An 11610-nucleotide genomic window follows, 5' to 3' on the forward strand; every position below is an offset into this window, starting at 1 on the left:
GTGTGTATGAGAGAGGGTAGGAATGCACACACACACACACACACATCATCTAAACCGCTTTTCCTTCTGGGTCGTGGTGGGGTGCTGGAGCCTATCCCAGCTGTCACTGGGCGGAAGGCAGAATACACCCTGGACAGCTCGGGTAGGAATGCGTGTTTTATTTTATTATTTTTTTGTATTTTATTTTGTTTGTATTTTATTTTATATTTATTTTATTTTGTTCACTACATGTAAATGTTTGATACTGTGCTCTGTGAGCTCCTGTAACCAAATTCCTGGCAAGTGTAAGCAAACCTGGCCAACAAGGCTCGATTCTGATTCTAACGTAACGGTGAGCCGTTGAAAAGAATCGATTCAACGCGAATCGGTTCAGTGGAGTCATTCCCAGGCCCCGCCCCCTTGATGACAGAGAGGGAGAAAAGCGGCGGTGGCGTGAGGGTCTCCTCACTCAGAGCATCGCCGCGCAGTGCGGAGGAGCGGAGCGGAGCTGCGTTTCAGGCTGTTTTTTTTTTACACTTTATATGACTTTTTTCATTCGTTTATAAGCGCTGGTGTCGTCGTTTCCTATGTCGGCGCGGACTTTTTGCACTTTGTCGCGGAGAACCGAGAGCGCTTCGCCCCGTTCAGCCTCCTCAGGGAATCCCGGGCTGAGCTAATCACCCCCCGCCTCTCCTCATGTGGAAATCCTCCAGGTTCTCCCAGCCGCTGCGGTGTCTCGACTCGAGATGGACCTGGAGAGCTTGTCGTAGGATGAGCGGCCGGTCAGGCGGAGAGAGGGGACTGTGAAACAGAGAGAGAGAGAGAGAGAGAGAGAGAGAGACTGAGAGGAGCTGAGGGGGGAAAATGGTGCAGAACGTGATTTTGGTGTTTTTCCGCAGGAGGCTCAGCCAGAGACCCGCGGTGGAGGAGCTGGAGAGCAGAAACATCCTCAAACGTGAGTGTGAAACGAGGACCACACACTCCCCTCACTCCTCACACACTCCCCTCACTCCTCACACACTCCTCTGAAACCAGCAGAGTGACTTACCAGGCTACCTGTTGATTATTTGACTAAATCAGCATTTATTTGGGGTAATTCTGCTGTGATTTAATAGCCTAAAAGTCATCAGGATGTGGTTCCAGGTTAATGCTCTGAAGGATAACTTGGACAATATGTGCTCATTCAATTACTGCTGTTTTATTTGCTAATAGCTATATTTAAAATCAAATTGTTGTAGGAAAAGGACAGGAACTACCTTTAAAACTATATCATCATCTATGTCATCACATGGTTCATTTGAACAGCAGCTGCCTTTAGCATAACACAACATTCATGATCATTGGACCAATAGAAATGCTCCAAAAATGCTTAAAGGGAAAATCTCTGTACATTAATTTGTATTAAAGGAATGTTTTTGCCCTCTTCTGTAAAGCTGTCGTTGTTGAGAGAGGCTCTGTGTTTTTCTTTGGAAAGTGACGTATATAGACGCCTGGGAAATTCACTTCAAAGAGATATTTTGTTGGCCAATACATTTCTGTTCTGTTTCAAATAATTGAAATACAGTAGGTAGTGATTTATGTATGTCAGTACCTTAACCGTTCTCAGACCTCTCCAGTTCTTAGTCATAAATGATTTTAAACAATTTGCTTAGGTGCAAGACACATATATATATATACATCGCTGTTGTCGGAAGAAAAACCTCGTATCTCCAAAATGGTAACTTTACAGGAGAAGGAAAAAACATACTTTACTTTTAATGTAAGTCAATGGAACCGGAATTCTTTCCAAGTCATTTTGGGCCGTTACTTTTGGTCCATTCATCATTAAATTTACACACAGTGTAAAGGGTAACAGGTATTTTCAAATTATGTCAAAAACTGAAAAACGACAAAAATATATTTGTATGTATGTGTATATATATATATATATATATATATGTGTGTGTGTGTGTGTGTGTGTGTGTGTGTGTGTGTGTGTGTATAGACACACTCAGAAGTGTGTTTGTGTATGTCTTGCACCTAGAGGGGATTTTTTTTTGTTTGTTTGTTGTTGTTTTTCTTTTTTTTACCACACACACCACAAACAGTGTTTATCAGCATTACTGGAAAGTTTGAAGGCATCATCATTTCACCAGATCATAATAAGATCCTTATCATAGAGTATATTTAGCACACTGCTGCTTCCTCAGTAACTTCTGTGGCAGCTCCTTTTTACTGGTTGCTTTTCTGTTGATTTAGCTGAAACCTTCATTCCTTGCTGTGTCCTGCTTTGGGGGCACCTGTTCCCTGGGTCACAGCAGCTGTCCTCCCCCACCCACTGCCCCCCCGCCTGCTAGAATCCAGCATTAAAGCAAGGACAATGTCTATTTTTCTTGGAAACTTAAATTTGTTCTTTCAATGTACAAGTGAAGCGCTCCAAAGAACTTTCCTCACAGCATCACTGAAAGAATATCTGACCAAAAAAAATAAATTAGACCCCGCCTGACCTTGTTTGAGTGATTTGAGTGGATTTGAGTGAAGTATTATCCACGTGCGGTGGCTCAGGCCAGCGTAGTGAGACTACGGATAATCCAGACCGCTCAGTATTTGACAGGGGAAATTGGGGGGACGGAAGAAAACAAGTGGGGATGAACAAGAGCTGCTTTCTCCATGGACGTCAAGCGAGTGAGCTTGTACTGTCTAATAAGGACAAATTGCATCCCTTTGCCTCCCCGAGGAGTTCCTCCTGCTTTTCACTACAGCGCAGCTGCTAGCACAGATGTTTCAGCGGCCCTGGCTCAGTGCTGATTAGGCAGAAAGTTTTAGTAAATAAATAAATAAAAGGAAAAAAGAACAACATTCAGTCTTGACAATAAGAGTTCTGTATGGTACCAAAATGGCTTTATGACTTGTAAGAATGGCAGATACCTTTTTGGTGCTGTATAAAACCGTTGTAAGAGCCACCTACATTGGGTTTAGCCATTTAACCAGGCGAAGAACCATTTAAATGGTTCTTTAAATGTTTAAGGTTTTATATATTGTCGCTGTCCAAAGAAAAACGTGTATCTCCATTTTTGTCGATTTTTATTTTTCTGCACAGTCGGATCGCGGCAGCTGTCCTTTACATTGTAGGAATGTTTCATGATGAATGGACCAATAGAAATGCCCCAAAACCACTTGGAAGAAAATCTCTTTACATTAACTTACATTAAAATCAATCAATCAATCAATCAATCAATCAACCTTTATTTAAACTCGGAATACATTGAGGGAGACCCTCATTTACAGTGTAGCCGAGTAATACAGGAATCAGGGATTGAGAAGTTGTACAGTAAAAAAAATAAATCAAACGCTATAATTTAATAATAAAAATCATAGAAGTAAAATTTAATAATAAGAAGGTACCAATAAACTGTTAAATCAATAAACGATTAAAATTACAATATAACAACTTATCAAGTAACAGAGCAGATAAGGATAAAATAATAATAAGACGATAAAAGCTGAGAAAGTTTTTACCTTCTCCTGTAAAGTTACTGTTTTGGAGACATTTGATTTCTTTGGACAGCGACGAAACTGCTGCTGTTGTAGAACCAGTTTTTAAGGGTGTTGGTTTGGTGAAACTGTCATATTTACATTAAATACATAATTAACTTTCTTTATATAGGAACTTTTGCACGTTAAAGGTAGCACAAAGCAGCTTTACCAAAAAAAAATCACATGTATATAAAAACTAAGAGTAAATGTATAATGTATTAAGATTAAACACGCGAATAATAAATCAGAAATGAAAGAAAAAAGCCAGTTTCAGTTGTTTCCAAAATGTCAAGATCAACAACAACTTACAAAATACAGTGTTACTAAGTAACATCCCTCTATTACAATCTAATAATGTGCAAGACCGGGCCAGCTTTTACTGACCCACACAGTATAAATGTCCATATAGTGCAATTAAACAAGACACTGCAGTACAATATTACATTACAATACTATAAATACACAACAGTGCAAAACTAGGCATAAACGCCAAACATAAATATAGCACAGACATAATTGTAATTCTCCAAAATAGTAACTTTACAGGAGAAGGAAAAAACATACTTTACTTTTAATGTAAGTCAATGGAACCAGAATTTTTTTCTGAGTAATTTTGGACCGTTTCTTTTAGTCCATTCATCATGAAATTTACAAACAATGTAAAGAACAACAGGTATTTTCAAATTATGTCAAAAACTGAAAAACGACAAAAATAGGCATGAGGTTTTCTTCTGACAGCAGCGAAATACAGGTAGTATATGTATAAGAATGAGAGGAGTGCAGAAGCGAATAAAGCTGAGTAAATTAACTGAGCAAATTATTGTCACTGTAATAAAAAACGTACAGCTTTTTTCTTTTTTTATATACTATTTAAAACAGCAGCTGCGCTTTATATTGTGTACTGACAAACTGAGCAATAGAAATGCCCCAAAATTTATATTAACTTGCATTAAAGCAGTTTTTCCCCTTTTCTGTAACGTGAGCGTTTAACAAATACAAGGTTTTGTTGACGACAGTGATGATAACCACAAAAGCAGCATATGAAACACTAAGCATGTGATTCCTCTCTCGTGTGCAAGGGATCTCTTGGACTGTTCTGTGTGGGTATTTATTTATTTATTTACTCGCGCTGACACGTGATTTTCTCATCTGTGTCTTGCAGAGAGGAACGACCAGACGGAGCAGGAGGAGAGGAGGGAAATTAAACAGAGGCTGAACAGAAAGGTACGAGCACCAGCGGGTCACCAGCTCCAAGAATATTATCAAGCCCTAATCTCTCAACCTCGCGACCAATCTCGCTCCAAATCCTGGACAAAACCGTAAACAGACAGAGAGGCTGGCAGACAGGCACGCTCGCTAGTCGCTGCTCAGCACAGACGGTCTGAGTATTCCGAATGGAAAGGGGTGCTTGGCGTGATTACTGCAGTAATACCGACTTTCATTCACTTCTCACAGCTGCTGTGGTCCGTCAGCAGGTCACAGAGAGACTTACTCATTCATAGAATCTGCTTACTGTGATAAAATGATGAGAACCATTGTTTGAAGCTTCGTTGCGAAGATTGCAGTAAGTCCACTAAGATGTTGATATGACTAAAACCAAAAAAGTCAGCAATGCCATCATGGAATCCTCCAAACAGGGACGTCAGCAGCAGCTTTTAAGATTATTTGCGAATTATTTCACACTGGATCAGACTATATGGGGCGTGTCCAACTCAGTATTGCAATATGATGATACGTTATCGTTGCAATAGATTATGTTACACAATTCTAAGTATTATGAGCACTTATCATATTTCACATTGACTTCCAGAGCACAGAACAAGTGCATGTGTCATAAAGAGATCATAACAACAAGTGACCAGTAAACTGACAGAGAAACAAGTAGCTGCCCATTATGCCATCTTTTTTTATTCATTTATTCTCACCAGTTGTTGGATTTTATTTTTCCTCCTGTTGCTTCGTAAATAGATTTTGCAAATTAAATGATAGTCATTGTACTCATAATTTTTTATGGCCTTTTTAGGGATGTACGATGATATCGGAGTCTCATCAGGCGGATAATTGCTTTAAAAATGTATCAGAATCAGACAGACGCTTAGTTATGACTGATATTTCAAACTAGTGTTATATGACATGTTTGTTGTACCCCAGGAGAGCTGAATGTTTCAGTGATGCTGGGCTTCTCCTCTAAAATATCTCCATATTTATCATTTTGCTGAATTTCTAACTAAAGAAATAGATCTTATATTTCTCCGTAATGGTAATCGAGGTGGATCGAGTCCTAATTTTTACATTTTATAAACGTTTATGTATCAGCTTCGGCATCATACATGAAAAATATCAGATATCAGACCGCAATTCCCATATCAGCGCATCCCTAACTTTGGTTAATTGTGGTGCTACTGTTTTACAAACCTCAGAATTACTAAATATCGTGATACATATCGTCACTGTCACATTTTTCCAAAATGGTAACTTTATGGTTGCTTAGTCGATGTAATTATTTTTTTCCAAGTAATTTTACACCATTTCTCTTGATCCATTCATCATACAGTGTAAAGCAGGTGCTGTGCTGAAGCAAAAAAATAAAAACACCGATTTTAGACACTGATGATATATTTTTGCCATATTGCCTTCATTACTGTGATCTGATCTGCATGATTAAAGCTGAATGTCTCCCTCTTTCCCCATGTAGCTGAACCAGCGTCCCACAGTAGACGAGCTACGCGAACGAAAGATCCTCATCCGCTTCAGCGACTATGTCGAAGTGGCCAAAGCTCAGGACTATGACAGAAGAGCAGACAAGCCCTGGACAAGACTGTCTGCTGCAGACAAGGTATGTCTCCCCCTGCAGGACAGCTTTCTGTATTACACGTTGATTTCTGCTCACTTTATTTTCCTCACTTTCTTCTGTTTAATAGCTTTGCCCTGTCTTTGCTCCAATCCTTAGTACTCTAGAGTTATTATTGTCATTTTGCTGTACTATTGGAATGTAATTATCATTGCTTAATTAATTTCTTGTAACGTAATGACACATTTACATTTTTTTACAGTCTGTATTTTTTATTTTTTTTACATTTATTTCAGTGTCAGACTGTAATCATGACAAGAACTGCAACTTTTAAGGCATATGCCTGTGTGAACACTTGTATGTGTTATCTTTGCCTCAAACGTGTCTTTTCTTTCTTACAGGCAGCAATACGGAAAGAGCTGAACGAGTTCAAGAGTAACGAGATGGAGGTTCACGCATCAAGCAGACACCTCACCAGGTCAGTGTGTCTGCTGTCTGTTTGTGTGGGTGTTTGTTTGTTTGTCATGCTGAGCCTTTGTGGGTTCAACTTATACAAGAGCTGCCACTATTAATTAATATTAAAAATGAAACCAACTTCTAAGACTGAACTTTAGAGGTGTGGAAGAAATATCCCTGCTGATTTCTTTAAAGATCTGAAAGCGAGTCTCCTGAAAAGAATGGAAGCTGCAATAAAGGCAAAAATATGTTGTTGAGTCTTCTGTGTAATTTTCTGTTAAAAGTATTTTCTGCTTTTCTTTCTGATGCTGACAAATAAATAACTTGTGCTTAAAGACCGTTTGGATGGGAAAGTAGATAAATGAAGGGTGGTCTCTGATTTTTGCACACAATAGATATATATAGGAGCATTAAAAAATACATTATTATTATTTTTATTATTACTTGTTTATTAGATAGATAGATAAATAGACAGATAGACAGACAGACAGACAGACAGACAGACAAACAAAGACAGACAGACAGACAGACAGACAGACAAACAAAGACAGACAGACAGATAGACAGACAGATAGACAAACAGATAGATAGATAGATAGATACACAGATAGATAAACAGTTAGATAGATAGACATATAGACAAACACATAGACAGACAGATAGATAGATAGATAGATAGATAGATAGATAAACAGTTAGATAGATAGACATATAGACAGACAGATAGACAAACAGATAGATAGATAGATAGACAGATAGATAAACAGATAGACAAATAGATAGATACACAGATAGATACACAGATAGATACACAGATAGATACACAGATAGATAGATAGACATATAGACAAACACATAGACAGACAGACAGATAGATAGATAGATAGATAGATAAACAGTTAGATAGATAGACATATAGACAAACACATAGACAGACAGATAGATAGATAGATAGATAGATAATTAGACACATAGATATATGGACAGACATACAGACAGATAGATAGACAGAGACAGATAGATATGTAGACAGACAGACAGACAGATAGATTGATCGATCGATCACTTTATTAATCCCAGAGGGAAATTCTCCATTGCAGCAATACAAAACACACTGAAGAGCAAAACGAGCCAAATGAACAGGAGCGAAGTATTACTGAACACTATTCACAGATACACAAAAAGAAAGTAGAGATAAATAACAATAAAATATACTAAACAATAAACAATACAGTACAAAAATACAAAGTATTTGCATGAATAGTATGCAGGTGCGGTGGTGCCTGACCCTCCAGTGAATGAACTACTGACCATGGACTGTAGCAATAAATGTTGTACAGTTATTATATTTTGTTCTTATTTTTATCTTCTTTCTCTTCTTCCTCTGTTGTTTTTACTTTGTATTGCGAAGCACTTTGAGCTGCATTTTTAATGTATGAAAGCTGCTGTATAAATAAACATTATTATTATTATTAATAGTAGTATTATTATTCAAATTGCCAACTCATCATTGAATATTTATTAGAAAAGTACAGTCTTTAAATTGAGTTATTCTGACAGCTCTAACTGCCGCAAGAGTTCAGAGTCATTGTTTACATAAGGGGCCGCTGCATTGTTGGGCATGACCTTCCCTTACAATGCAGATAAAGCTCTGTATGCATCTGTATGGGGGTCAGTCTAAATATAGTCCAGCCGCCCCTCTGAAAATGCAAAATGTGTGGAATCTGCAGGCTTTGGCGCAGCCTGACACGGATAACAAATGCCCCCCTCGTGTTTTGCTTACGTCTGTTTTACGTTAGTCCCCATTTCTGTAGGCAAGAATAGCCATTAGTAGCTAAGCAAGGTCCCGCTAGCCGCTCCTCTAGCGGCAGAGAGTCGCTCCGTCTGGAATTTTTTGTTTCTAATTATACACCTGTGATTTATGATGACCTCTCCAGTAGATGCAGCGTATGCTTACAGGTGTCCTCTCTCTCTCTCCCTCTCTCTCTCTCTCTCTCTCTCTCTCTCTCTCTCTCTCTCTCTCTCTCTCTCTCTCTCTCTCTCTCTCTCTCTCTCTCTCTCTCTCTCTGTCCTTCTCTACTTCAGGTTCCACCGGCCGTAGCAAGGTATCTTCTGTGAAGAATATGCTGGACATCAAAGGAGGTCCTCGGGAGGATCCTTCCTGTGCCCTGGCCCATTAGGTGGTCCCTGGAGGGCCCTGCTGTTTTTGGGCATTAGTTGAACCTTGGAGGCTATGTCTCTGGAGCTTCAGCTCGGAGAAGCGAAAGCTCGTGCAACTCCGAATCTCCACTCAGCCAAGCTTCGTCTCTGTAGATTTCTGTACCTGGTTTTGGTTTTCATTTGTTTTCGACTTTTTCTCCAGGAGAAGCTTGATGAATGATGGAACACTGTTCAGAAAAAAAAGAAAAAGAAACCCAGGCTCTTTTTTAACGGACTCTTTTTTAAGTTTGCCTTTCAATGCCAATAGGGAGGGTTGTTGGGGGGAGGGGGGTCTTTGCATGTGACTCAAAACTCAAACCGTTTTCCCTCACCAGTGCTGGTACTGTAGTCACACCCCGAGTTTGTGGGCTCCCACTAAAAACTTGAGTTTCATATCAGCTGTATAAATGTCAGTCTGAGGGGGAAACAAAAGGAATTCATGTCTTACCTTTGTAAGCACTATTTATTGTCTGCACAGTACAAGTTTTGGATTTTTGAGAAACAAAAGTGTCTGTCTTTTTTATGGATGGATGGATGGGGTTTGTGGATGGATGTGTAATGAACATGACTGATGATGAGTACTTTGGTAGAACAGTCCACAGTTGGGCCTACGTTTACGTGTTCGTTTTGTTACGCTCACATTTTGTTAATCTGTGTTCAGGGTTCCGGTTTTCCAAATGTATTGTGTTAAGATCTTATGGGGAAGTGATAAGTTGGTCTTTACGAAAGTCTGTGATCTTTGTGCTGCAACACTGTTGGGAGAAATAATCTCTGATTTCTAGCACAGAAGAAGGTCCAGTTTTTTCACTAATCTCTCCGATACAGAGAGTTTTTGAGTGACGTCCCCAAAGCTCCAGATTAGAAAACACGTCTTTAAGTAGTAGCAAAGCTTATATGTACTTCATAGTGACAGCATTACATAAGCTGTCAGTATAAAAGCCTCACTGGCCCTCAGGAAAGTAAGAATTAATCCTTTGACCTCACGTAGTGCAGTGACTGTTTCAAAGAATGACTGCCAGGCTGTAGAATTAAAATAATAGGTTGAATGCTGCAGGTTGGCTGTGGCTTTTATTGTTATTCCAGTGTTTAGGATTCAGGAAAAGTTTGGGTAACACTTTACTGTAGGGCAGTGTTCATAAGGCTTCATGATACCCACATAAACTCATAATAACTGACGTAAACATATATAAACATTTATAAAGGCTTATTCCAGTATAAAGGCTGCTTTCGTCAAACTTTAATATGAAGTTGACTCACATCTATGTCAGGTGATTTTGGCTTGTATCATGACACTTTTTGGGTGAAATGATTTAGCACATTAAAACGACTTACTTTGTGTCTTAATGCATATCACAGTGACATAATTCCACAGTTTAAATGTTACAAATCGCTGTTGTAGGAAAAAACCTTGTATCTCCATTTTTGTTATTTTTCAGTTTTTGGCATAATCTGAAAAGGCCTGTTGCTCAAGAAGAATGGACCAAGAGAAACGACTCAAAATGACTTGGGGAAAAGTCTGGTTCCATTGACTTACATTATAAGTAAAGTATGTTTTTCCTTCTCCTGTAAAGTTACCATTTTGGAGATACGAGGTTTTCTACCTACAACAGCGAAAGGCTAAAATGAAACTCCTTTTGTTTAAGAGCCACAGAAAGCGACACACTAATTTCATGTCAGAACAAAATCAGTCACCTGACATCAAAATGCAGTCTTCATGATAAAAAGTGCATATTGGAAAATATTTATGTACTTCATGTAGCCTTATGAACCCGAAAGTGTTACCAAAGTTTTGGGTGGATTTCTGGTGTCCCACCTGGAAATAATGACCCACCTCCTCAAACGCTTAAACTGCTACTTTGTGATGTAGAAAAACGATTGTAGACCGTAAGAAACGCACACACGGGGGTGTTTTTCACAAAATGTGATTTTCTAGTTAGCTAGACAACTGAAAAGAATAGTCCAGCAATAGTGTATGGTACATTACCATTATCAATAATTTTAATGTGTATTCCTGAAGAGAGTGGAAAAAACACATTTATAATAGAAGATAAGTTGGTTGCTTTAGCAGCTGCCCATTGGCTTCTATTATAAGTATGTTTAGAGTCAATGCGTTTAATGCTCCTCTAAGAAAATTGTACATGGTAATGAACCATACGATACAGATGTGACTAAGTGAGACCAGATTGAAGAAGTCAAGCCTCAAAAAAGGGAATGAATGTTCCTATTGGTCTTCATTATAAGCTTAACCCTTTAATGTCCTCACCAAGAAAAAAGCAATGGAATTTTTTTTGTATTTTTTTTTTTTGGGCAATAATAAAAACAACTGGTGTCTTTCATTTTTTTGACCCCACAGTTTTTAAAATATTCACATCTGCCAAATGGCACTTTGTGGCATATATAGTGACTCAAAATGTGCTCTACCAAATGGTTGAGCAGAACATTAAAGGGCTAAGTTACTCAGCTTGACATGTTTTGTGAAAAACCTCCCTCAGATACTGAAACTACCATTCACACTCAAGCCAAACATGAAATAATGAAGGTATACTCAGTGACCCGGTTGCCTGGTTTGCTATAAAGCTGAAGGCTGAAGGTCACGGTGCTCCCATGCTCTAAACGCAAGAACCCACTTACAACCTTAGTAAACATGTTGTAAAGCTTTGTTTGATTTG

General features: G+C 38.7%; 2 protein-coding genes across 2 annotated transcripts in view; both read left to right on the top strand.

Moving 5' to 3' along the window:
* LOC118799985 (phosphatase and actin regulator 3-like) overlaps window positions 1–754 on the top strand; it is a 106673-nt gene extending 105919 nt beyond the window's left edge. The window contains exon 9 of the mRNA XM_036560132.1: window positions 547–754. Coding sequence (XP_036416025.1) covers window positions 547–754 — 208 coding nt within the window. The remainder of the gene's footprint in view (window positions 1–546) is intronic.
* Window positions 448–9448, top strand: LOC118799870 (phosphatase and actin regulator 3-like). The gene is made up of 5 exons (XM_036559948.1): window positions 448–934; window positions 4658–4719; window positions 6191–6331; window positions 6688–6764; window positions 8828–9448. Exons 1-5 carry the CDS (start codon window positions 844–846, stop codon window positions 8841–8843), a joined length of 387 nt encoding a protein of 128 aa, XP_036415841.1. The 5' UTR covers window positions 448–843; the 3' UTR covers window positions 8844–9448.
* The last annotated feature ends 2162 nt before the right edge of the window (window positions 9449–11610 follow it).

The sequence above is a fragment of the Colossoma macropomum genome, unplaced genomic scaffold, assembly GCF_904425465.1.
Source record: "Colossoma macropomum unplaced genomic scaffold, Colossoma_macropomum, whole genome shotgun sequence".
Classification (NCBI taxonomy): Eukaryota; Metazoa; Chordata; class Actinopteri; order Characiformes; family Serrasalmidae; genus Colossoma; species Colossoma macropomum.

What these genes read in the sequence shown, in the direction of transcription:
- LOC118799870 (XM_036559948.1), top strand. Translation starts at nt 844, where the DNA reads ATGGTGCAGAACGTGATTTTGGTGTTTTTCCGCAGGAGGCTCAGCCAG. An exon ending in GAGCAGAAACATCCTCAAAC is followed by an intron (nt 935 to 4,657) that starts GTGAGTGTGAAA and finishes TGTGTCTTGCAG; the next exon opens with AGAGGAACGACCAGACGGAG. An exon ending in GACTGTCTGCTGCAGACAAG is followed by an intron (nt 6,332 to 6,687) that starts GTATGTCTCCCC and finishes TCTTTCTTACAG; the next exon opens with GCAGCAATACGGAAAGAGCT.